The following is a 23,166-nucleotide window of genomic DNA, read 5'->3' as shown; positions in this document are numbered from 1 at the left end:
TGTCTATTTTATTTTCTATTCTTCAATATCATTAGATCAAAATCTCACTCTTTCTCTCTCCTCTTGAGATTCTAATCTAGTGGTAATGAAGATGGATATGTAAGGTAAGCAAAAAAAAAAGTAAAGTAACTTATTAGAGAGAGACACACACACATATATATATATATATATATATATATATATATATATATAAATAGGATCTTCTTACATTAGTATAAGAGTAATTAATTTTACATTCAATCTTAGTCATTGATTTTTGTCCATCAAATAATTGCAATCAATTAAATTATTTTTATTAATTAATTATTAATAAATTATAATGATTAAATATATGAAAATCAACCGTTAAAATTAAATGTATAATTTATTATTCTTGTACCGAAGTAAGAAGATACGGCGCATATATATATATATATATATATATATATATATATATATATATATATATATATTTACCGAATTAATTATAGAATGAGTTGGCATGACATTATGCAACGATCTGACTACATCATCAATGCCGCTACATTGATACGATCTGACTGGTACATATAATAAATGCTGCTATTTGTAGCATCGGATGATTGAGTGAAGGGCACCAAAATAAAAATACGTAAGATTATCTAAAATGTTAAAGTGGAATACATGTTTAGTGCATTATATGTATCAAAGATTTAGTAGATTTATCCAATTATTTTGTGATATGTGGATAAAAAATATTATATTATTTAAAAAAATTAAATGATATAATATTTTTTATTCATATATCACAAAATAAATAAACAAATACATTAAATTCAATACATCTGATATACTAAAAGTTATTCGTTAAAATGGGCTGAATTTATGAGTGAAACAAATTCTCCCGTTTTTCATATTAATAATCTCATTGGAAAGTAGACGAATTTAAAATTAAAAGAATTTTATATTTCATGATTTCACCAAGAAAAAAAGTGTCAAGGAAGTCTATCGGCACTTAATTAGGCAGAAACATGTAGGCCTTGAGGGACCCCTAAATTGTCGAAATTTCCAAAATTTTATTTTCATTTTTTTATAAATATTATTGTTTCTTTAAAATATTCTTATTTTTGGAAACCAAATTTAAAATACTTTTATTTTGCTCACCAACTTATATTTTTTTTTTTTTGGAAAACAAATTTATATCTTTGAATGAGGGGAAAAAAGAGAGAATAAATTCTTATAAAACCATAACTTATTATTTAAACGTGTTTTTAGAAAAATAAAGTCTTTATTTTTTTTAATGGGTTTAAAGTTTCTAATGTTATAAAACATAAAACTGTAGAAAACTAGTTTTTTTTCCCTCTCTCTTCTCAGGTAACCCTATAAGAAAATTGACATTTTTATATGAGAAAATACACTCTTATGTTGTAGGAGAGAATTTTTTTCTCCTACACATACATGGATTTCTGTGTTACTTTTTTATTTTTATTTTTTTCTATAGTTGGTGGGTCCCACGCATAATTATCTCTATTGCAGGAGAGAGTTCTCTCCTATTGCATAAGATTAATAAAGCCATTTTTATATATATATATATAAAATGATTTTATCTCTTATAATGTAGGAAATTCTAATCCTTTTTAATTATAATTAACTCTGCCTTTTTATCTTGCAAACATATAAAATGAAATTTTTCAGTAGGTACAACCAAAGCTATCCTTTTTCTTAGTACCAAAAAAAGCTATCATATTTTGTATAAAATATTCTTAACTCTAAAAACTATGAGAGAATAACATAACCATCACATATTTTAGGTAGCATTTGATTTAGAATATCTAATATAAAATCATTTGTGTCTGGTTCCTTTTCCTTCTAGAGCTTGCTTTGTTCTCTGATGTAGATTTCTCAACTTTTCTGATGAGACAGAGCACAAACGAAGCAACATTGTTACAACTTACGAGAACTATTCCTTCAATGGTTCATTGATCCTACCATTGACACAGAAATGAAAGAGCAACCATAGTTGGTATGTACACAGTACAGAGAGAGAGAGAGAGAGAGAGAGAGAGAGAGAGAGAGAGAAGCGCCAAAAGCAACAACTGATATGAGGGACCATGCTAAAAAGTTGAAGTGAGAGAAAGCAAAGGCTTATCAGATCCTGAAAGTGAAAGCTTACGTTACTAAACTCTCAGCCAAAGCTACCCTTAAGCAAATTTTACACTCACAAATAATAATTATAAGAAAAGTACAAAACTTGATCCTTCAACCAAATCACATGCTGAGGTTTAGAATCATATCATAGTGAAGAATAAAGGGTCCCCCTTCTCTGCAAGAATCTTTCTTTTTTGCTTTTGCTTGTGAAATTATGGGTTCCCTTTAGGCCTTCTAGACAAAGAAGTAAAAACATTTTCTTGGAAACAAAACAAAAATGGAGGAAAAAATATTTGTGGATTCATTTATGACTGAGAATGATGAAATGTCAGTTTGTGATAGAGCCAAGTGTTTGAGTTTTGGTCATTTCATTTTCAACCATTATCACCACCTTGTCTTGGAGTGGGAAGAGAAAAGCTGACACCTTGGAAAATCGTTTCTATGCTTCACTAGGATTTGGAGACTTACTATTGACGAGTTTCTGAATGTATGGTTGAAATTTTTTTGGATTTTGTTCATTTGGGTGAACTTTGCAAGTTCTCAAAGCATGTAAGTTTTTGTTTTCTTCCCATTTTTTTTTGTATTTGAATTTTGTTCTTTTCTCTCTCTCTCCCTCCCCCCCTTTCCTTTTTTATTTGTTTTTTCTTTTTAAAGTTTTTGGTTTAAATGTTTGTTCTTCAGATTTTGAAATTGGCGCAAGAACTATATGTAATGAAAAGACTTTCAGTTTTTACAATCTGGCTTGGATTTGTGTGATTTGTGGAGGACTCTTTGGGAGTTTTTGGTGGTTTTTGGGAGCAACTGATTAATATCTGCAACTAAAGTCATTAGATTTGTTTGGTTCTGGTGGAAGCAGAAAGATAAACACTGCTCTACTCATAGCACTCACTGATTTGTTTATTCAATCTGTCGGGGAAGCTTCTTAGTTTTCATGAAGTTGAGTTATGACTAAATATACCTTATTTTTTATTTTCTGTGAAATATTTAATTTCTCTGAGGCATCTTCAACCTTGAAGAATTTGGCTCCAAATTTTGAGTTAATTCACTCTATGGATAATAATGTTTGATTATTTTAATGCAGTATATTCTTGCACTATTTTTATGTCTGTTTAAATTAACATGCCTTTATGTAATTGCAGGGCTTCTGCTTGTGCTCCCAAGCTTCAGTTTTGAGAGAACCTTAATAATATTCAAGAACTTTTTGAGAATCTAACCAAAACTCTCTTGTTCATTGCATGCCTTAGTGCTAATGGCAAATAGATGCCATCCCTTAGTGTTTCTGGTGTTGGTTACTATTTTACTTTCTATCTATCGTTCGGAGCAACTTCAATCTTCCCAATCTCAGACCCTTCTGAGAATTCAGCAGTTATTGAACTTTCCTGCAGCATTAAGAAATTGGAATAACAGCACAGACTTTTGCAGCACAGATTCAAACTCTTCTCTCACTGTAGAATGCTATGAAGACACCATAACTCAACTGCACATAATAGGTGAAAGAAGAGCTCCACTTCTCCCTGGAAATTTCTCAATAGATTCCTTAGTCACAACACTGGTAAGGCTTCCCAGTTTGAAAGTACTCACACTCGTTTCTCTTGGTATATGGGGTCCTTTGCCTAGTAAGATTGGTCGTCTGTCATCACTGGAAATAGTTAATGTGAGTTCGAATTCTCTATATGGTTCCATTCCTCCAGAACTTTCATCACTGTCAAATCTCCAAACACTCATTCTTGACAACAACATGTTTGCTGGCAAGCTTCCTGATTGGCTTGATACACTTCCAGCCTTAACTGTGTTGAGTTTGAAAAACAATTTGTTGAATGGTTCTCTACCAAATTCGCTCGGTAACTTGGAGAATTTGAGAATTCTTTCACTTTCCCATAATCACTTTTATGGGGTAGTACCTGATTTGAGCCGTTTGACAAATCTTCAAGTGCTGGAATTGGATGATAATGCTTTTGGACCTCAGTTTCCGCGGCTTGGTAAAAAGTTGGTTGCTCTTGTGCTAAGAAATAATAGGTTCAGGTCTGGTATTCCTGCTGAATTGAGCTCATATTATCAGCTTGAGAGATTGGATATCTCATCAAATACATTTGTGGGGCCATTTCAGCCAGCATTGTTATCACTTCCTTCTATTTCTTATATGAACATTTCTGGGAACAAATTAACTGGGATGCTTTTTGAGAATCTGTCTTGCAATTCCGAGCTTGATGTTGTTGATTTATCCTCAAACCTTTTGACTGGGAGCTTACCTAGATGTTTACTGTCAAATTCCAGTGATAGGATTGTCCTGTATGCTAGAAATTGTCTAGAGAAAGCGAATCAAAATCAGAACCCTCCTCCCTTTTGCCACAACGAAGCCTTAGCTGTGGGAATATTACCTGACAGAAAGAAGCACAAACAAGTATCTAAGGTAGTTCTTTCCCTTGGCATAGTAGGTGGAGCTCTTGGAGGAGTAGCACTTGTTTTGCTGATTTTCTTTATTGTTAGAAGAGGAAATGCCAAAAGCAAAATGAAGAATCCTCCAACAAGATTAATATCAGAGAATGCAGCTTCTGGATATACCTCTAAGTTGCTTTCTGATGCAAGTAACTCTCTCTCTCTCTCTCTCTCTCTCACACACACACACACACACAATATGCACACGGGCACACATGGGTGTGTGCATGATCTAACTACCTTTTACATTTTTATGCATTTCTCCATCCACATGCAGAATACTTAAAAAATTGTTAAGACTTATGCAAGTCTAATGTGTATCCATTACCATCACTATTAAGCATAGGATTTTTGTGTAGCCAAAGAAAAATTAAATACTGCATTTACATTATCACTAAAACAAGAAAAATATTGGAGTTACCTTTATACATGCTTAAACTATGTTATTTGGAGGAAAATTGGTAATCTTATTTAGATTCTTTAGTTTTGTTGGTTCTTACCTTCTTGGAATTATAAGTTTGCACCCTCTCTCTATAGCTTACTGTTGCTTTTGATTGATAAATGATGGTTTCATATATCGGAATTCTACTATTAACATATGTCGGAAAAAATAAGTATGATGAGGAGAAACTAATTTGAACCTAGGAAATATTCACCAATTTCTTTATTGCTAAAATATATTCATTTGTTGGATATAGGAATCTCATACAGATCCAGATATAGCTGAATAGAAAACGTTGCCTACATGTAAACTACAGATACTAGGACTTCACACTTGTTTGAATTTGATAAAAAGAAACGAGATGTTTACTTGCAGCTGAATAAGTTATCATACTCTTTCTTTATCAAAGAAGCCCACCAAATGATTGGTAATAATTTCTTGGAGAAGAAGATGATATGGAAGAATCATAAGTCATTCATACATTTGTCTATATACTTCCTTAATAAAGATGGATTGACAAACATTTCTTTTCCCTATACTTAAAGGGTATATATCTCAAACAAAGAAGTTTGGAGCGGTTGGCTTGCCAACTTATCGAAGTTTCTCATTGGAAGATATTCAGGCAGCTACAAACAACTTTGACACAGCTTCTTTAGTGGGTGAAGATTCTTATGGGCAGGTATGTCACGTTGTCTCAAATTATTTTGTTATATATATAGAGGAATATATGATGAGTGTTTCATTTTAAAATAATGTGTTCTTATTTGTCTCAGATGTACAGAGGTCAACTGAAGAATGGCACGTTTGTTCTTATTAGATGTGTAAAAATGAAAAGAAGATATAGCACACAAAATTTTATGCATCACATAGAGCTGATATCAAAACTTAGGCATCGTCATTTAGTCAGCGCTCTTGGACATTGCTTTGAATGTTCTTTAGATGATTCAAGTGTCAGCAGAATATTTCTTGTCTTCGAATACGTGTCAAATGGAACACTCAGGAGCTGGATTTCTGGTAATTCATTAAAAACACCAACTCCTTTCTGAGTTTGGAGGTTGTAAAAATGGTATTATTCAACAAGAAATAGAAAGGATAGGAAAAGTTAATTTCTAACTGCTGATTACACGTATTTTTCGACAGATGGGCATGCTAGAAAATCACTGAGTTGGACCCAACGCATAGGAGCTGCAATTGAAGTAGCAAAGGGAATCCAATTTTTGCATACAGGGATTGTCCCTGGTGTATATTCCAACGATCTTAAGATAGAAGATGTTTTGTTGGATCAGAATCTTGTTGCAAAAATCAGCAGTTATAACCTGCCTTTGTTATCTAACATGGGAAAGGTACGAAGAAAATAATTATGAACTTTTTTTTTAAGAGTAAATATTTTTTTTTGTTCTCAACAAATTTCATGATACCCGTTTTAGTCCCTAACAAATAAAAAGGCTATTCGTGGTCTTTAAGAAATTCAAAATGGATCAATTTAATTGAAATTGTGATCTCTCACAAATTCAAAAAAGACTCACATTAGTCCCTCAAAAGAACTAAAATGAGTTCACTTTGAATTTCTTAGGGACCACGAATAACCTTTCTATTTGCGTAAAATTTGCTGAGGATCGAAAAGGGTATTTACTCTTTTTTTAATGAGGTAAAAATCGTAACTTTGCTTTTTTTTTTTAATTTCCTTCAAAACAAGTCTTGAGTTGGTACTGATCACCTTGGCTTATCCTTGCAGGTTCGGCATGGAAGTTCTTCCAATGGATTAAAAAATTCTAGCATTAATATAAGGTGCGCGATAAAAATTTAATCAGGTTGTATAACATGCACACAACCTCTATTAATGAAAAATAGGACTCATCATATTGTAATTTTACACATACCATATGATATGAATGGGAGTGTGTCTCTATATATATACATATTGGCAGGATTAACTTATATCGGTGTAACAATAAAGAGTTTTACACTCAATCTTAGTAATTGATATACTTACATATGTAAGCTTGTTTTTTAATGAAATCATCTGTTTTGTAGGGTAAAACATGAAGATAAGTCTGATATGTACGACTTTGGAGTAATACTGCTGGAACTCATTCTAGGAAGGGCAATAAAGTCAACGAATGATGCAGACGCTTTTAAGGATCTGGTAATAACAGAGACTCTCATTCAATTCCCATGTGCCATCTACTTTTCCATTGTTTTCTTTAAATCTTTCAAATTGATTAATCATTAATAGAGAATTTCCTTATGACCTAACTAGGATATATCTGATGCTTAAATCAGAGTGTAACTCTCTCATCACTGATTCACTAGAAAATAAGAGTCCATATAAACTGTTAAATCTGTTATCAACCCGAAAGGCCACCAATGTCCAGATAATGGTCTTATTCTTATACTTAAACACCGAAGATCCAGTTGCACATTTAATTTGACTAATTATAATAGAAACTATATTCTCATTTTCTGCTAGCTATGATCATACAAGTAGTAGATTATAGAAACTAGTAGATTTTCTCTCCATTAACCGGCTCTGATTAACAAATCATATGCATATTGCATAACCTTTGGTTTTAATTTATTTGAGGGAAATATTAGTCTCGTGTGATAGGAGACAATAAGTCTCTCCTACCCACTCAAAAAGACGTGGGACCCACTTCAAATTCTTTTTCTCTTTTTTCTATGCAATGGGACCCACCTAAGTTTGTGAGTGTAACATGAGATATCTTATCTCATGTTGCATAAGAAAATATAATCACTTTATCTAAATGCTAAAATCTTTTCCACACACAAGAAGCAGGAAAAGATAAGATAGAAATATGAATGGATAAGGCTTTTGGAATAAGCAGTTTTCAGACACACATTGACATACTTATGCATAGGCCGACCGAAGGAAAGGGCACTAGATGGCGGTCGTCTCGCCCTAAACTTTGATTTTTTATTATTATGGGTGTAAAATATTACTTTTGTAATAATAATATATTATTAATCCTAATAGTGAATCCCTCCCTCGAAAATATTTGTAATAGTTAGCCTCTTCTATTAGTCCTAATAATATTTGTAACTTCAATATTGTGTTTTTATCTCCTATCATAAAAAATTCTGGGTCGGCCACACCTTATGGGGTATCAAACTAAATGCCTAAATGATCATATTACAAGATAATGGTAGTTTTCATTCTCCATAGCATGTCAATAAAAGTCATTTGCAATTTTATGATCCTGCTGTTAATTGTATGATGATTCAGTTGCAAGCAAGCATAGTAGCTGATGATGAGGCTAGGAGGAGAATTGTTGATGTTGAAGTTCGGAAGACATGCTTGGATCAATCATTGAAGACAATGATGGAGATTTGCGTGAGGTGCCTGGTTAAAGAGCCAGCAGATAGGCCTTCTATAGAGGATGTGTTGTGGAATTTGCAATTTGCTGCTCAAGTACAAGATGCATGGAGAGGGGATTCATTTAGTAATTCTCACAGTAGTGAGGGGTCACCACCAGCCTCACCTCAAAGACTTGCCTTCCTTTAGTATCAATCCAGAAGTTTTCATTTTTATTTATATATTTTTTTTGTATTTTTCACTATAAGCCTAAAAGATTAATGGCTGCAGTATGTGAGCTTTATAGTTTGCAGCATCAGAATAGTGTAAGTTCAAAGTTCTTCATGTTGTAATTCGTCTGCACAAAATTACAAAAACTGCTGAGCTTCTAATGAAGAACTGTATTGTCCATAGCTTGGAGTATGTGAGCTATCAAAATGTCACTGTTCACCAAGTTTTTTATTCAAATGTTACGTGAATAGTATTATTTTTCAATATGTCACGTGGAAAAGTTCGCTGGATATTGTAGCGAATTCAATTTGTTGAGGTGTCATGTTTTTGGTGGACACTAAGTTCGCTACCTGGGGTAGCGAACTTGGTTGCAATGTGTTTCACCAGAAACGTGACACTCATTAAATATTGGGAATCGTGATACACATTGCAACCAAGTGCGCTACCCCAGGTAGTGAACTTGGTGTCCACCAGAAACGTGACACTTCAACAAACTGAGTTTGCTACGGTGCCCAACGAATTTGCCCACGTGACATATTGGAAAATAATACTGTTCGCGTGGCATTTGAGTAAAAAATTTAGTGAACAATGACATTTTGATCACTCTTTCATGTAAGTTAAGGTTATTTTTTATTATTTAAAAAAAACACGCAGTTAAGTTTTTGGGCTGAGAATGCGAGTGTCATAGCAGCACAAGTCAAACAACCAAGGAAAATTAATCAACAATACTAGATTTGAGGGGAAGGTCAGAGTAGAAAATAATTAGTTTAATCTAGCCAAATTTATGTTATTGTTTATTTTATGCGATTTAAGTAAGGAAAATGTTACGGCTAGAAACACCATACCTTTTTAAAAAATGATTTTAACAATTATCTTAATTAAGATCAATATCTCATTAAATATGCTTCCAGATACCAACGTCAAATATTTGAATATCTGTTAATTTAATAAGAGACCAAATTATCTTAAATATCATCATGAATTCATGATTAATTATAGAGCCACATGACTAAAAGATAGTTTATATATATATATATATATATATATATATATGGAAAAACATTTCTACAACCACTGTAGATAAGCTTATCTCTGGCTAAGTAAAACTACGTCGTTTTGGTTTAAAAAATAAAAAATAAAATACTTTGTTTTCTAGGATTGAACATCTTCAACAACAGTATGATTCCCAAACTCGTCTAGCAGAGAGCTTCTTCTCCTTTGCTATCTGTGTTCAACAACAGATAGCTTTCTTTTCTAAGATTGAACATCTTGAACAACAGAACAACAACTATCGGATTCCCAAACTCGTCGAGCAGAGAGCTTCTTCTCGTTTGCTACCTGTGCTCTCCTTCATCGCCGGTAGTCGTTCCCCTCTTCCTTGTTGGGCGTTCAGCTGTTCATTGCTCCCTCCACCATATTCTGATGCACTCGTGCTCCACCTTTGTAGGAGTGTTAATCAATGGATAGTTGTGTGTATCATTGAATTTTTCCACAACCCATGATCCGTCAACCAACTTTATTTGTAACATCGCTGAACAATCAGTCCTTGTTTCCCTTCACCTTTTCACATTGTCAACATCAACTCTTTTATCATGAAGTCGTTTCACACCTTGCTTTGAGCATGCATAATTCCACCTATATGGATGTTGTGTTTTTATATTCCTGTTACACCAATGCTTACGTATTCCAAATCCTTTACTTTCTACATAATCATTATAAAAGTCATAAGCTTCTTCTGTTGTCTTAAAGACTCTACCCAAAATAGGGGTATCCGTGAAGCTAATATCATCAGCTCCCACAATTCCATGCACGTTATCTTCCCTACAATCACCATCTTCGTCTTCCATAGTTTCACACTGATCATATTCTCCAAAATCATGATTGTTTTTCTCCAAATCAACAACCTCATCATAATATATTAAACTCTCACTCATGTCAATATCTTCAATAGTTGTTATTTGTGAGTGATCCGCCTTGAATATATGAAAAAATTTGAACAATAGTTAGTCCTATACTCCAACATAGGCATATTGCATGTCATGGACAATGAATTCAAATAATAGTTAATCATTTACCTGACTATCAAAATGTGCAACCGAAACAGTAGATGATCCTGGAAATTGTGTTTCCACAACACTTTTGGCGAGATTTTCACACTTTTCCATGAGTTCCCTTGTATAAGTTTAGATTAAAACCTGCATATATAAAATAATTTTTCTAAAATCATTAATTTTTTGATAAAATTTTAACAATATACATCAAATTTTTATAGTTTAATAACTTTGCATGTAACTTATTGCATAGAAAGTGAATACATTTTTGGGGCGAAGAGTGATCCTGATCCTATTTAAGATTATCATGTGCAGCTTTGACCTCAACTCACCTAATGTGCAAAGAATCCTATTTTCTATACAACATTGGTAACTTAAACAATACATTGTTTTAATCCACAACAAACATGGGATCTTCCTTATAAAACATTTGTTTTTATCAATTAATCATTGCTCCGAGGGTTGTTTCTACGCATACAAATATTTTTCTTTTTTGTTTGAAAAAAGGACAAGGAAGGAGATAGACAGGGTCCACATAAACTTGGTTCCATTTTAAATAAATAAATATTAAATAGTATAAGTTCATGTTGAATATTTCCGTGCAAGTTAAACCCATTCTTTGGTAATAAACTCATAATACTTGAGCTTTTAAGTGGATGAGTTATTAATTATGGTACAAGCATGTTTCCCCAAATTGTACCCAAATATATATATATATATATATATATATATATATATATATATATATATTTTGCTCATGTGGTATAGAGTTCAGACCATAACCTCCCACCCTCAATTAATAACACTACAGGGAAAGGGCACGTCCCTAAGGCTAAATCTATGCCTTTTGTCCTATTGACCTTTGCATCAAGGGTAAGTCACTCTTTTTTTTTTTTTTATCAACCCCCCAAAAAAAATAAAAAATAAAAACTTTTGCTCTCATGTGACAATTCAAGTTTTAGATTAAGAAATTCTTTGATTTTCCCCACAACAGAATTTTTTTAATTTAAGCAAAGAACGTTTGCATCATACACAACTACTGACGAACTGTAACAGAATGGGATCAAAAAATTTCTACCTACTGGTGGTGGAGCACGAGCGCACCAGAAAATGGTGGAGGGAGCAATAAACGCCCAACAAGGAAGAGGGGAACGATTACCGGCGATGAAGGAGAACACAGGAGAAGAATCTCTCTGCTCGACGAGTTTGGGAATCCGATAGTTGCTGTTCTGTTGTTGATGACGTTCAATCTTAGAAAAGAAAGCTCTCTGTTGTTGAACACAAGTGGCAAAGAAGTAGAAGCTCTCTGCTAGACGAGTTTGAGAATAGAACTGTTGTTGAAGACATTCAATCTTAGAAAACAAAGTTTTTTTTTTTTTTTTTTAATTTTTAAACCAAAATAACGTAATTTTACTTAGGCAGAGAAAAGCTTATCAACCAAGTGGCTGTAGAAATATTTTTTCCATATATATATATATATATATATATATATATATATATATATAAATATAGGGAAAGGATATTGTGATAACCAAGTTGTGTTACTACCAAGTGACTACCAATCAATCTCACCGTTAGATCGATTATGTTGATCCAACGGTTATATTTATTTCCATCTTTGTATGGTCATGATTCTCCATATTTAAAGTAAAAGCATTGAATATGGGAAATCATAACCATACAAAAGTGAAAATAAATATAAAATATTAAATATGAGGAATCATGACCATACAAAAATAAAAATAAATATAACAGTTGGATCAATATAATCGATCTAACGGTAAGATTGATTGGTAGTCACTTGGTAACACAACTTGGTTGTCACAATATCCTTCCCCATAAATATAAGTAAATTTTTTTTTTTTTTGAATACATTGAGCGGTAGTAGGAAAAAATAATAATATAAATATTTCACCTTAATGTAAAATCTCCTCAACAATAGAGCTAATAAATATTATGAAGTGATTTCAGTAATGCCCTTTAAAAAAAAAGATTACGATATTTTTGTGCAGAGAGAGATTTAAAATAAATAAATAAATAAATAAAAATATTACAAGAAAGTCGAAAAGGACAGGAGAAAACAATTCTCTCCTTCAAAAAAAAAAAAAAAAAAATGGTAAAAAGAACTTGCTGTACATAAATAACTCTATAATGGCGTTACATAGCATCGGTACATTTGAAAGTCACAGGGATCACTTATTCGACAGCCGTAGATAAGGCCAAAACCAACGATGATAAATTGATAATGCGTTTACCTGACCTGCATCCCTATAGAATATAGATTTCCCTCAACTCGCAGCTCTTTCCGTCGTGTCGTCCGAAATCAGAATGGGAACTCCTTTCAATTCAACTCCTCTCTCCAACACGAAGCCCGTCAAATATGAATCTGTATTTCGCCCTTCCTTCTCTTTTCTCCTTTCGTTTACTTAACCGATTAAATAATACAATACGTTACTATTCTCCCTCTCTCTCTCTCATTCTTATTTTTGTAGATTTTCTTAGATGAATGGTGGCTCGTGAAGCCTCAACTGCAACGCAAGGGTTTAGCTGTTGGCGGCGTTGCTTCTATCAACGGGTATTATTATGTATATGCATTGGTTCGAATTTGTTAATTGGTTGTGTCTGTAATTTAATTTAATTTGTTAATTGGCTAATTGCAGTGATTATTATTGCACTGCAGGAGAGATACGGCGTTTTTTTCTACAGTGATTGCAAAGAGACACGAGGCCAATGTTCTTGAGACTGAAGATGGCATCACCATTATTTTCCGTGGTTTCATTAACAACTCTCGTACATCTCAGAATGGTTTTCCATCCGAGGTACATTACATATCTCACGTCAATGCATATCATCATTGATTCTCTCTCACGAAATATGGTTCAACTTTTGTTTTTTTATGGTGTCCTTAACCAAGAAAGTACCACATCATTGTAAGAGAAATTATAAACCTATTTTCGTTTACAATTTCTTGTAATCATATTTTAATAGTTAATCGTACGTTATAATTTATTGAAAATTAATAATTAATTAATAATTGTGATCCAATAAATTATACCAGTTAGATTATCGGTGATCAAAGGATACGTCCTTTCATTCTAATTATAGTCTTTTCACTAGCTCACAAAAACTTTTAATACTCATCACTGCGCCAAATGATTGATTTAAGGGAAATGTTAGTGTTATGTTATACAACTCATTGCGTTATGCCATAGACACAAAAATGTATAAGTCCCACCGAAAAGAAAAAAAGATTTAAATATGTACACATACCTACATGATCACTCATTAGGATTAGAATTCAAGCATGTAAATTAATTGACATGAGGTTATTTCAGCTTAACTTTTGTGATTTTGAGTTGAAGTCTGTTAAAAATTTGATAGAAAAAGTTTTGGCATTCTTGTGGTCTTGCTCGATTGATGAACCGGTGAAGAAATTAAAAAAATAAAATAAAAAAATTCTGTTAATTAACTTAATATCTAATGTCCTCAGGTTACTTTTGCCAATGTTTATTTTTATTTTTTAAAATTCAATACCTTTTAACAGGTATGTTCTCACTTCTTGGTTGGATTTCCACACGATTGGGAAACGTATTCAGTTCGTGGTTTTGGAGATGAATATATAGATGGGGTTCCTCGGTTTGGTGACTCGAATACTTGTTCACAGAAGAGTGCTGATGATGATTGTTTGCTATCTTCCATTCGTGATAATGATTTCACCAAGAAGAAGGATGTTTTACTATCCGATAATGGGGATTTGAATTATTGTTTGGCACCAGAAAAACTGGGAAATTCTTTCGGGAATGTTTCTAAGCAATGTGAATCAATTGATAACATGGAATGCGGTGTTATCAAGAAGAAGACTATAGAATGTGAATGTAAGGACAGGTCTCAGCCACAGGTTGAGATGATGTGCAATGGTGAAAATGGAGTATCACATGCTGCAGTTGAAAGCCAAGCTGGAAATCCAGAAACTGCAGAATCTTTAATAGGCCATTTGTCAAGTGAATGCAATGAGGAGCAACGTATTAGGCAAAAGATATCAGAGGATACAGGTAATACATGTAGTAGGACTAGGATGGTAGGAAGAAGCATTGCCAAAACAAGTCACGCAATGCTAAAAAAAAATAAAAAAGGTAAAGCAACCCCCGTTAGTTCTCCAGTTAGAAGATCTCCTAGGCTAAATCCTCTGTGACGCTAAAATATTGGTTGATAAATGAAACTTGTGAAAGAAATACGTTTGCTATTTTTTGGTTGAAATGAAAAATGTGTTTGTTGCTAATGTAAAGGCATTTGTCATACTATTAACTGCATTTTTGTAATAGATACAAAGTATATCCGCTGATATATTTATTTTTTAGTACATATAGGGGGCAGGGCCCAAAACAAAGAAAAAAAAAAAAACTAAACAATAGAATTGGAAAAGGTCCTGAGGAACAGAAGGAAAGATTTCGAAGTCTAGAATCCTATTAAAAGCAAAAGCAGCCATCCAATCGGAGCATTTGTTTGCCTCTCTATGAGTATGTTGAAAGTGCACATTCCACTCTTTAGAATCCCAGCCTCGAATGCTCAGAACCAAGTGACACATAATGCTATTGGTCTGCATGTTGTTGATCAGGGGCAATTGCATTAGCAGAGTCGCTTTCAATCACCAAATTAGTTGCCTTCATCATCCAGGCCACTTCCAACGCTTTAAGGAAGGCCCTGCCGTTAGAGGGTCAGAGCTACCAATCTTATAAGTTAAGCAAGTAATCCACATCCTTTTCTCATCGCGTAGTACACCTCCGCAGGTAGCACTTTGAGGGTTGTATCTTCATTTCTGATCCAAAGTCCCTTGTCGTTTTTAATGGCTGCTATTTTATTCCTCCTCCTTCTTGTGGTAGTCTTGGTTTGGTAAAACCTATTATTCTGGTCTCCATCTACAATCCACGTAGCTCTGAATTTTTGATACTAGAGAAGCTCCTCTTGGTCTAGAATTATTTCAAGTTCCTTCTGTAAGTTCCTGTCCAGTTTTTCAAGATGAGGATTCATACCATTCTCCATATTCTTTTGGATACCTGCTTATGATAAAAGATGTTACCAAAAGTCTTTGTATTCCATTCTTTGAGTAGAGGGTTAAGCTTACTAAGGTTCTCCGTTGTGGCTTCATCATTACTCCAATTTTCTTGAATGAATTGTTGGAACTGAGGGTGATCTAGCCAGGGGGAATAGCAAAACAGAGGATGCGCAAGGCATTGAGAATAGCACTGAAGTGAAATTCCTTGGAAAGAAGGTTGGAGTCTCATATATGAAAAAGAAGTTGGAGACACTTTGGGCCCATAAAAGATCCATTACAGTGTTTGACCAATGATATATATATCGGAATGTTTAATTTTTTATTTATTTCTTTTCTTATATATATTATATAAATAGAATCTTTTAAATTTTTGCAAATATCTATAAAAAGAGAAAAAAAATATAAACATGTAAAATTTACACGTGAGACACGATCATATTACATGTTATAACCTCATATTGGATTGTGTTCAGCCTTTAATAGCGGTGGAGTTTCTCATTCAAGTTATACCATGAATTTTTTATTTATTTTTAATTATGCTTGATCATTCGTAAAATTAGAATTAAGGGGTGCGATGGATCCCACTACTATTATAGGTTAAAATGTCAAAGTTTGAATGGGATAGGCATGAGCAGTGCTGCAGGAGCCTTGTATAATTTCTAGTTACAAAGGCATATTGTTTGCCAGTTGTTGTAATTATCAAAACCATTCAAACGTTGGAAAAGGAACCGTGCCTAAGCCTTGGGCCAATAGTTTGGTTATTGGGAATGAATATGGAGTTTTTCGGGACACTTGCACACTTGTGACCGTTGGTCTTTCCATGCGCAGAATATCTCTTTGACCTCAATAACACACTTTTCTAAATTTATATATTTAATATTTTTTTGTTATTAATTATATAAAATCTTATATAAAATTCATTAAATAATTTGGGTTTACTCTATTTACCGGACATATATCAAGTTTTACCGAATAATTTAAAAAATAATATTAATAAAATGTATTGTTATGTCCTGTGATGTATTGATATTTCAAAAAAATTGAAGTGTTGTGTCTGATATTTTTCGATACTCCGATATTCCTAGACACTCTAACACGCGTTGCAGAGACTAAAAAAAAAGATTCAAATGTTGTGTTGCGTTTTTAGTTTCAACTATTAGATTCGTTGGATTGTAATTATTATTTTATTGAATTTAATATAAATATTTGAAATATCTTATGTTTTTTTGCAAAATTAATGAGTATTATAAGTTTATCTTCATTTTCTTTTTAAATTATTGAATACTAAATATAATATACGCTGCATAGATTTAAAATATTTAATATCAACAAATGTCCTAAGTTATCAAAAGCTATTATTTTTTAGAAGTAATATATCAGAGTGTCGTGTCATATCGTATTTCGATGTAACATAGATAATTAATGTCGCTCTTTTGTTATAATGCATTTAGTCTCGTGCCTAGGAAATAAGAATTGCTTTTAATTATATATATAATTAAATGGTTATACTTATTTCATTTTATACGAGAGAAACATAAGAAAATCATTTTTCTATAACATAATAAAATTATTTTCAATAATTAAATTGTAATAAAATGATAAATTAAAGTAATTCAGAATATGAATCAATTTAATTTAACTCAAAAAAAGAGAGCACAAACGTTATACTTTGGAGAATGAGCCAAAAATAAGTGATTTTCACAAATTCCAAAGGGGAACGGGGTAGGCTGTTGATGATGAAGGCTCTATAAATTAGGAATCTCGAAGCGAAGAGAACAGTTGTAAGCGAAGAGCACAGTTGTAAGCGATGAGTTCGTACCTTAAGTTGGGAGGTGTTGTGGATTCCGAGCTCAAAGCTGCAAACAACTACTTGACGCTCATGTCAAAGGTGAAGCCACTCTTAAACAGTTACGGCAGTGATGTCAACTATGAGTTGCTGTCGAAAGGGTTAGAAATGGTGAAGCTATTCCCACATGACCACAACATGGCCCCACCACCACCGAACCTAACAGCATACGTGAGCTCGGAAGTTGCTGCAAGACTCCACACGAGGAATGATGCATTGAAATACATCGGTGACATGCTTGAGAGGAACAAGCACATTTTTGCCTTCTGTTATGGCTTCTACTGTGGCTATACTGACTACAACGACATGATGTCAGACACTGCTACCAACGATAAACTCAAGTACGCTTATTCTCTGTCTAAGCTCAAAAACCAGAGGTTGTCGTCGTTCATACTTGGACTTGAAGCGTTTAAAGACTACCTTGCTGTCATGAATAATAGGTCTAAGGCTACCAAGAACTAGAATCAGAGATATCGCATATATTTAATCTAAGATAAACTCTTCCCCTTCCATATCAAATTATATTATACCTTAAAAAAAAAACTATATAATGAAGGGTATAGTATTGTTATATATGGACTGGAAGTATCATCTTTTGTTTATTTACTTGCATGATTATATATGGAACGATCAATTTACTTGGTATATCAGTGTTTTTCTTCTTATTCTTTTTCCCCATAAAATTGTAAAAAAGTTGATTCCATTCACTTTAAAAAAATTTATTATATAGTCCAATGAATTTATCATTTTTTTTTCTCAATGCCTTTTAAATTTGCCCATAATGAGGCTCGATCGATGAATAAATTTAAGCAACTAAATTTCCTCCTCACATCAACAAACCCATGTGGTCAACTACCTCCTTGGATGCCCAAATTGAGAAAATTTTTCCATCTTTTCTTCTTAAAGATTCACGTACTGTTTGTGTATTCTCCTTTTCTCTACTACTTAAAATTCTAACTTACAGCTAGGCTTCATTGGTAAAATATTAATATTAGGTGTCTAATAACATGGTCTAACAGGTTAAAAAGTAAATGGTTATGGTTGGAAGCTAAAATCCAACAGACTCGGATAAGGATTTGAAAAAATGTGTTAGTAACTTACTATTGCAAATCCATCCTTCAATTTTGTTACTGATTTTGATAGTGTTTTAATAATAATTAGATATCGGTATAAAATCTACATTCCTCTTTGTTAATTAGCTATCACCCAAAATTTAAAAAAAAAAAAAAAAAAAACGGAGAAAGCAGAAAAAATAAAATAGCTAGTACAAGCTCTTGGAGGGATCAGGCTATTTTAGGTTTCTTTTGATAAAATGGAGGATATATGTATATATACACACACACGTCTGTATATATGTATATAACTTTGTATATATATATGTGTGTGTATATATATATATATAGGGGCAGGATATTCTTACACCGGTTTAAGAGTTAAAAGTCTTACACTCAATCTTGACCATTGATCCACTTGTATCAAATGGCTCACATTAATAAAAAATTAGAGCTTGAGATATAAGTGGAATCAACGGACAAGATTAAAGGTGTAACTTACACTGGTGTAAAATGATCCTAACCCATATATATATATATATATATGTATATATATATGTATGTATCTGTTTGTGTGTTTGATAAACATATATATGTTTTTGATGTTTTTGGTCATACATCCATAGATTGTGAAGACGATGACAAGAAGAAATGAAGATATATTAGAAAGAGTTTTATCCTTGATTGAATCTAATATCCTAAATAACCATTGTATGTGTGTTGCTTTATCCTGTAATTGTAACTAATAAAAGCTGAGAGGAATATAAGTTTTTAGTCTAAACTTGAAAGTGGACAAACAATGTTATTCCTTCGAGTCAAACATTGTCCCAATCAAGTTACAAAAACATGACAATACATCAAGCCTTTTCAATGCCAGGAAAATGTGTAATCCACCAAAAGCAATGTATAGAGTTTTCATCATCTAAAGCCCAAAAGGTGAAGATACCCTGCACTGCTCTTCCACCATCAAGAAGCATGTTAAAAGCTTGTATGGTTAAGCCCCACCTGCATAAAAAACCATGGAAGGAAGGAGACATACGCATAACCAAGAGTTGCTCTACTGAATAATCCAAGAAGCAAGGAACCTTGAAATAACAAGCTAGGAACTTGCACCAAATCTCCAGTCGCATCAAGATTCGATGATAGAAGAAGACCAACAGCAAACATTGAAAAGGATAACACAACACCAGCGCAAGATATATATGTCTACTTTTGTACTTTTATAATAGGGTTTAATGTCTCTCATATTATAAGAGATAATTTTATTTTCTATACACACATAAAAAGTATATGGGTTCCTTGTGAATTCATGTGAAGAGAAGAGAAAAAAAAAAGAAAATATAAACTCCGCATATATATATAAGATAATTTTGTCTCCTGTATAAGAAACATGCATAGGTTTTTTACTAAAGAAATGTGAATTTCAAATAAATCCACTTGTTTAGTTCGTTGACCAAATGTTTTACCAGATTAAGACGTGTTTCAAGTGGCTATGTGTTTAGTCGCACATCTGACACATGCGCGTTTCTGACTATGACGCGATTATGCCATGAAATGCGTGCCTGAACATGACACATCTTGATATTGTGCTAGTCAGACTTGTCAAAAACGCGCACATGATACAAACGTGTTCAAACGCAGACCAGGTACTGACGTGTTCAGACTTGTCAAAAACATGCACTTGGTATGTTCAGACTTGTCAGAAACGCGTATGTGTTAGATACGCGACTAAACATGTAGCTACTTAAAACACGTCTTCCTGCATTAATCTGATAAAACTTTTCGTCAATGAACTAAATAAAGTGAATTTTTTTGAAATTTGCATTTATTTCTTTAAGTGAAAAACCCAACATATATATACCCTATAAAATATCACTGCCTTTGCATGTGCTGACTCACACATTTCTCACCAACCATAACGTCTCTCTCTCTCTCTCTCTCTCTTTTCCCAAATAACAAAAAGCTTACCATATTCACCTTGCCAACCCACTCACGAGACTAACGTGCACTCCTACAAATTTTCATATAAGCGTCAACACACCATGCATCATCATTATTCACTTTTGCTCTATATTTTATCACAAATATTAATCCAACATGGCTGAGCCACAAGTTGGTGATCATGGCACTTCAGCAACAACAACAACAAGGTGTAAAGGCAGGGCTTCAAAGCGTGCCATGGCAGCACCGACGGAGGCAGCAGCGGCTCCATGTGGGGCTTGCAAGTTCCTTAGGAGAAAGTGCATTAGTGGATGCATCTTTGCACCTTACTTTGGTTCTGACCAGGGTGCAGCAAGGTTTGCGGCGGTTCACAAAGTGTTTGGTGCAAGCAATGTGTCAAAGCTATTGTTGCATATTCCGGCGAACCGCCGCCAAGAAGCGGTGGTTACTATATCTTATGAGGCTCAGGCAAGGTTGTCTGATCCTGTTTATGGTTGTGTGTCCACTATTCTTGCTTTGCAGCAACAGGTTTGATTGTTATTACATTTTGTTTTTCTTTTAACAAAAATTTAATAAAATGGCCTTAATGTACCTATTTCATCTACCAAGGTATAAATATATCTAATTTTCTGTAACAAGTTGTCATGAAAAGGTACTTTTTTTAATAAAAAAAAAAAAAAAAATTGGAGCTACACTCCTTACTTTCACAAATTAACTACACCTTCCATGTGATGCTTGTTTGATTATGATTAATTTATGGAGAAATTTTGATTATTTTTTATAGAAAAAAGTTCTTATATTTTTATTATAAAGCTAATCTAAATACATACGTGTAGAAAAACACAACTCACATATCGGAAAAGGTATTCTGTGGGCCTGGATCATGGTGGTCCTTTTCAAAAATAGGAAAAAAGAAGGATGGAGGGGGAAAATTAAAAAGAGAGGGGTAGAGATGGAAGAAAATTTTCCATTTATAAAAAAGGGACCACTGAATAAATGGTGGGTCTGGAGCATATTAAATTTTTCTGGAAGAAAATTTTCCATTTATAGAAGGTATTCTGCGATATGTGGGTTGTGTAGAAAAACACAACCCACGTATCGCATCAACTTTTCTCTTTTCTCACAAATTATACCATGTATTAAACTTGTATCAAATCACTCTCCATTAAACTTCGATTAGTGAAGGTAGAGATGAGGACAATCCTTACACATAATCTTACCCTTACTTTTTTTATAAAAAGACTACTTCCGGATATAAACTCAAAACCTTTCATCACAAAAAAACACATTTATGACTACTTTAGGCTCGCCCTCTTTGATAAGGAGATTGTACCATTTCTTAAAATAATTTTCTTTATAAGTAAATGTGAATTTGTGTTTGTGAGATTTTGTGATAAGGAGATTTTTTATAAAGAATAATTGCTCCTCTTAATCAAGGTGTCAAGTTCAAATATGAAGAAAATGGTTGTTAGTGGAGATACCCTCTATATATGGATATGATAATACTTGAACCAGATTTGTCGGATTGCTAATGAACCGGTTGACAAACTAATAGCAATATTGCTCTAACTAAAAAAAAATACTTGTTATACAATAATTGATGGTAGCTTAGTTAGTGTCAGAGAACTTATCAGGTGAGAGTGAGAGTGAGAGCACGTGTTTGATCCTCTCCAGCATCGTCTTTGGGAGGGGTTTAAAGTCCTGGTACTCGACTTGAATCGGACTAGTCGCAAAGCGATGAACCAATTAGAATATATCCAAATAAAATAAAATAAAAATAAAAAACACTTGCTAATAATTGAATTCATCAATCATGAACTCATTTAATTTGTAACCTATTTCTAGGTGGCATGTTTGCAAGGGGAGCTTGCTATGGTTCAAAATCAGCTGATGAATAGTAGATTTGCATTTGCAAGTGCTCTTCAAAGCACTCATCAGCAGCAGCAGCAGCAACAACAACCAAACATCAATTTAGCAATGCAGCCAGCTTATTCCAACAATTCATCTGCTTCTGCCAACCTTATGAACATGAACTGCTTCAACCCTGGTTATGACCTTGCAATGGAGACAGCACCCTCATCTTATAGCTTCGAGCCTCTTCAACTCTCAAGGCTGTCCCAGGATGAGGAAGATGATGAAGAAGAAAGTAGGATTCCCCAAGTGTTCAACCATGAGATAGTACTTCACCGTCACTGAGTTGCCATTTTTGTTTTCTTAATTTGATGGATCCTTTTATAGTACCATAGTTCACAACCAAGTTCATAAACATTATTGCATGTAACTGCGATACATGTTATATATGAGAATGCTTCGTGAAGGGTTAAGGGTTGATTGATGCTTGAAGTAAACGAATTGAATGTCAAAATTGCAACATGCTCAAAAGCATTTTTTTTTATTTTTTTTTTGTAATCAAAAACATTTTTTTTTTTTTTAATATACACCAAAACACCTTTTAAATTCTAGAAAATGAACAGAGTAAATAGGACAAGGCATGAACATTAAACAAACTAGCTTTTTCTCAAGAGAAAACTAGTGATTTCTGAGACAAGAAGCATGTTTTATTGGCAAAGCACTTGTCGAATGCTTCATTGTTTCACGTCAAAACAAAATACAAAAACAAGACGTAAACAACTAATATTTTAGCCTAAGCTTGAAGACCTCATCACCATCCTGATACTTATCATGTGGTACAATA

The 23,166-nt window shown here is 33.3% G+C and overlaps 3 protein-coding genes across 6 annotated transcripts; all 3 read left to right on the top strand.

Moving 5' to 3' along the window:
* Positions 1–2,531: 2,531 nt before the first annotated feature.
* On the top strand, positions 2,532–8,703 carry LOC133289431 (probable inactive leucine-rich repeat receptor-like protein kinase At3g03770). Of its 4 annotated transcripts, none has more exons than XM_061487359.1 (8): positions 2,532–2,655; positions 2,788–4,691; positions 5,530–5,663; positions 5,758–5,998; positions 6,125–6,327; positions 6,720–6,772; positions 7,019–7,130; positions 8,229–8,703. In XM_061487359.1, exons 2-8 carry the CDS (start codon positions 3,356–3,358, stop codon positions 8,505–8,507), a joined length of 2,358 nt encoding a protein of 785 aa, XP_061343343.1. In that variant the 5' UTR covers positions 2,532–2,655; positions 2,788–3,355; the 3' UTR covers positions 8,508–8,703. The 4 variants fall into 4 exon arrangements, 3 of the variants coding, with proteins under 3 accessions (XP_061343343.1, XP_061343345.1, XP_061343342.1); XM_061487361.1 differs by having other exon boundaries at positions 2,550–2,655; positions 3,246–4,691; XR_009748491.1 differs by lacking the exons at positions 2,532–2,655; positions 8,229–8,703 and adding an exon at positions 6,558–6,632 and having other exon boundaries at positions 2,742–4,691; positions 7,019–7,100.
* A 4,067-nt stretch (positions 8,704–12,770) lies between these two features.
* On the top strand, positions 12,771–14,934 carry LOC133289443 (uncharacterized). The gene is made up of 4 exons (XM_061487378.1): positions 12,771–12,967; positions 13,072–13,154; positions 13,260–13,398; positions 14,124–14,934. The coding sequence occupies exons 1-4, from the start codon at positions 12,908–12,910 to the stop codon at positions 14,769–14,771; spliced, it is 930 nt and encodes a 309-aa protein (XP_061343362.1). The 5' UTR covers positions 12,771–12,907; the 3' UTR covers positions 14,772–14,934.
* A 5,693-nt stretch (positions 14,935–20,627) lies between these two features.
* Positions 20,628–22,667, top strand: LOC133289412 (LOB domain-containing protein 20-like). Its single transcript, XM_061487340.1, has 2 exons — positions 20,628–20,999; positions 22,317–22,667. The coding sequence occupies exons 1-2, from the start codon at positions 20,628–20,630 to the stop codon at positions 22,665–22,667; spliced, it is 723 nt and encodes a 240-aa protein (XP_061343324.1).
* The last annotated feature ends 499 nt before the right edge of the window (positions 22,668–23,166 follow it).

The sequence above is a fragment of the Gastrolobium bilobum genome, unplaced genomic scaffold (genome assembly GCF_033153095.1).
Source record: "Gastrolobium bilobum isolate Gb01-03AN ecotype WA unplaced genomic scaffold, APGP_CSIRO_Gbil_v1 utg3711, whole genome shotgun sequence".
NCBI classification, from domain to species: domain Eukaryota; kingdom Viridiplantae; phylum Streptophyta; class Magnoliopsida; order Fabales; family Fabaceae; genus Gastrolobium; species Gastrolobium bilobum.
The sequence above is the reverse complement of the archived record's forward strand: the minus strand, read 5'-3'. Positions and strand labels throughout refer to the sequence as shown.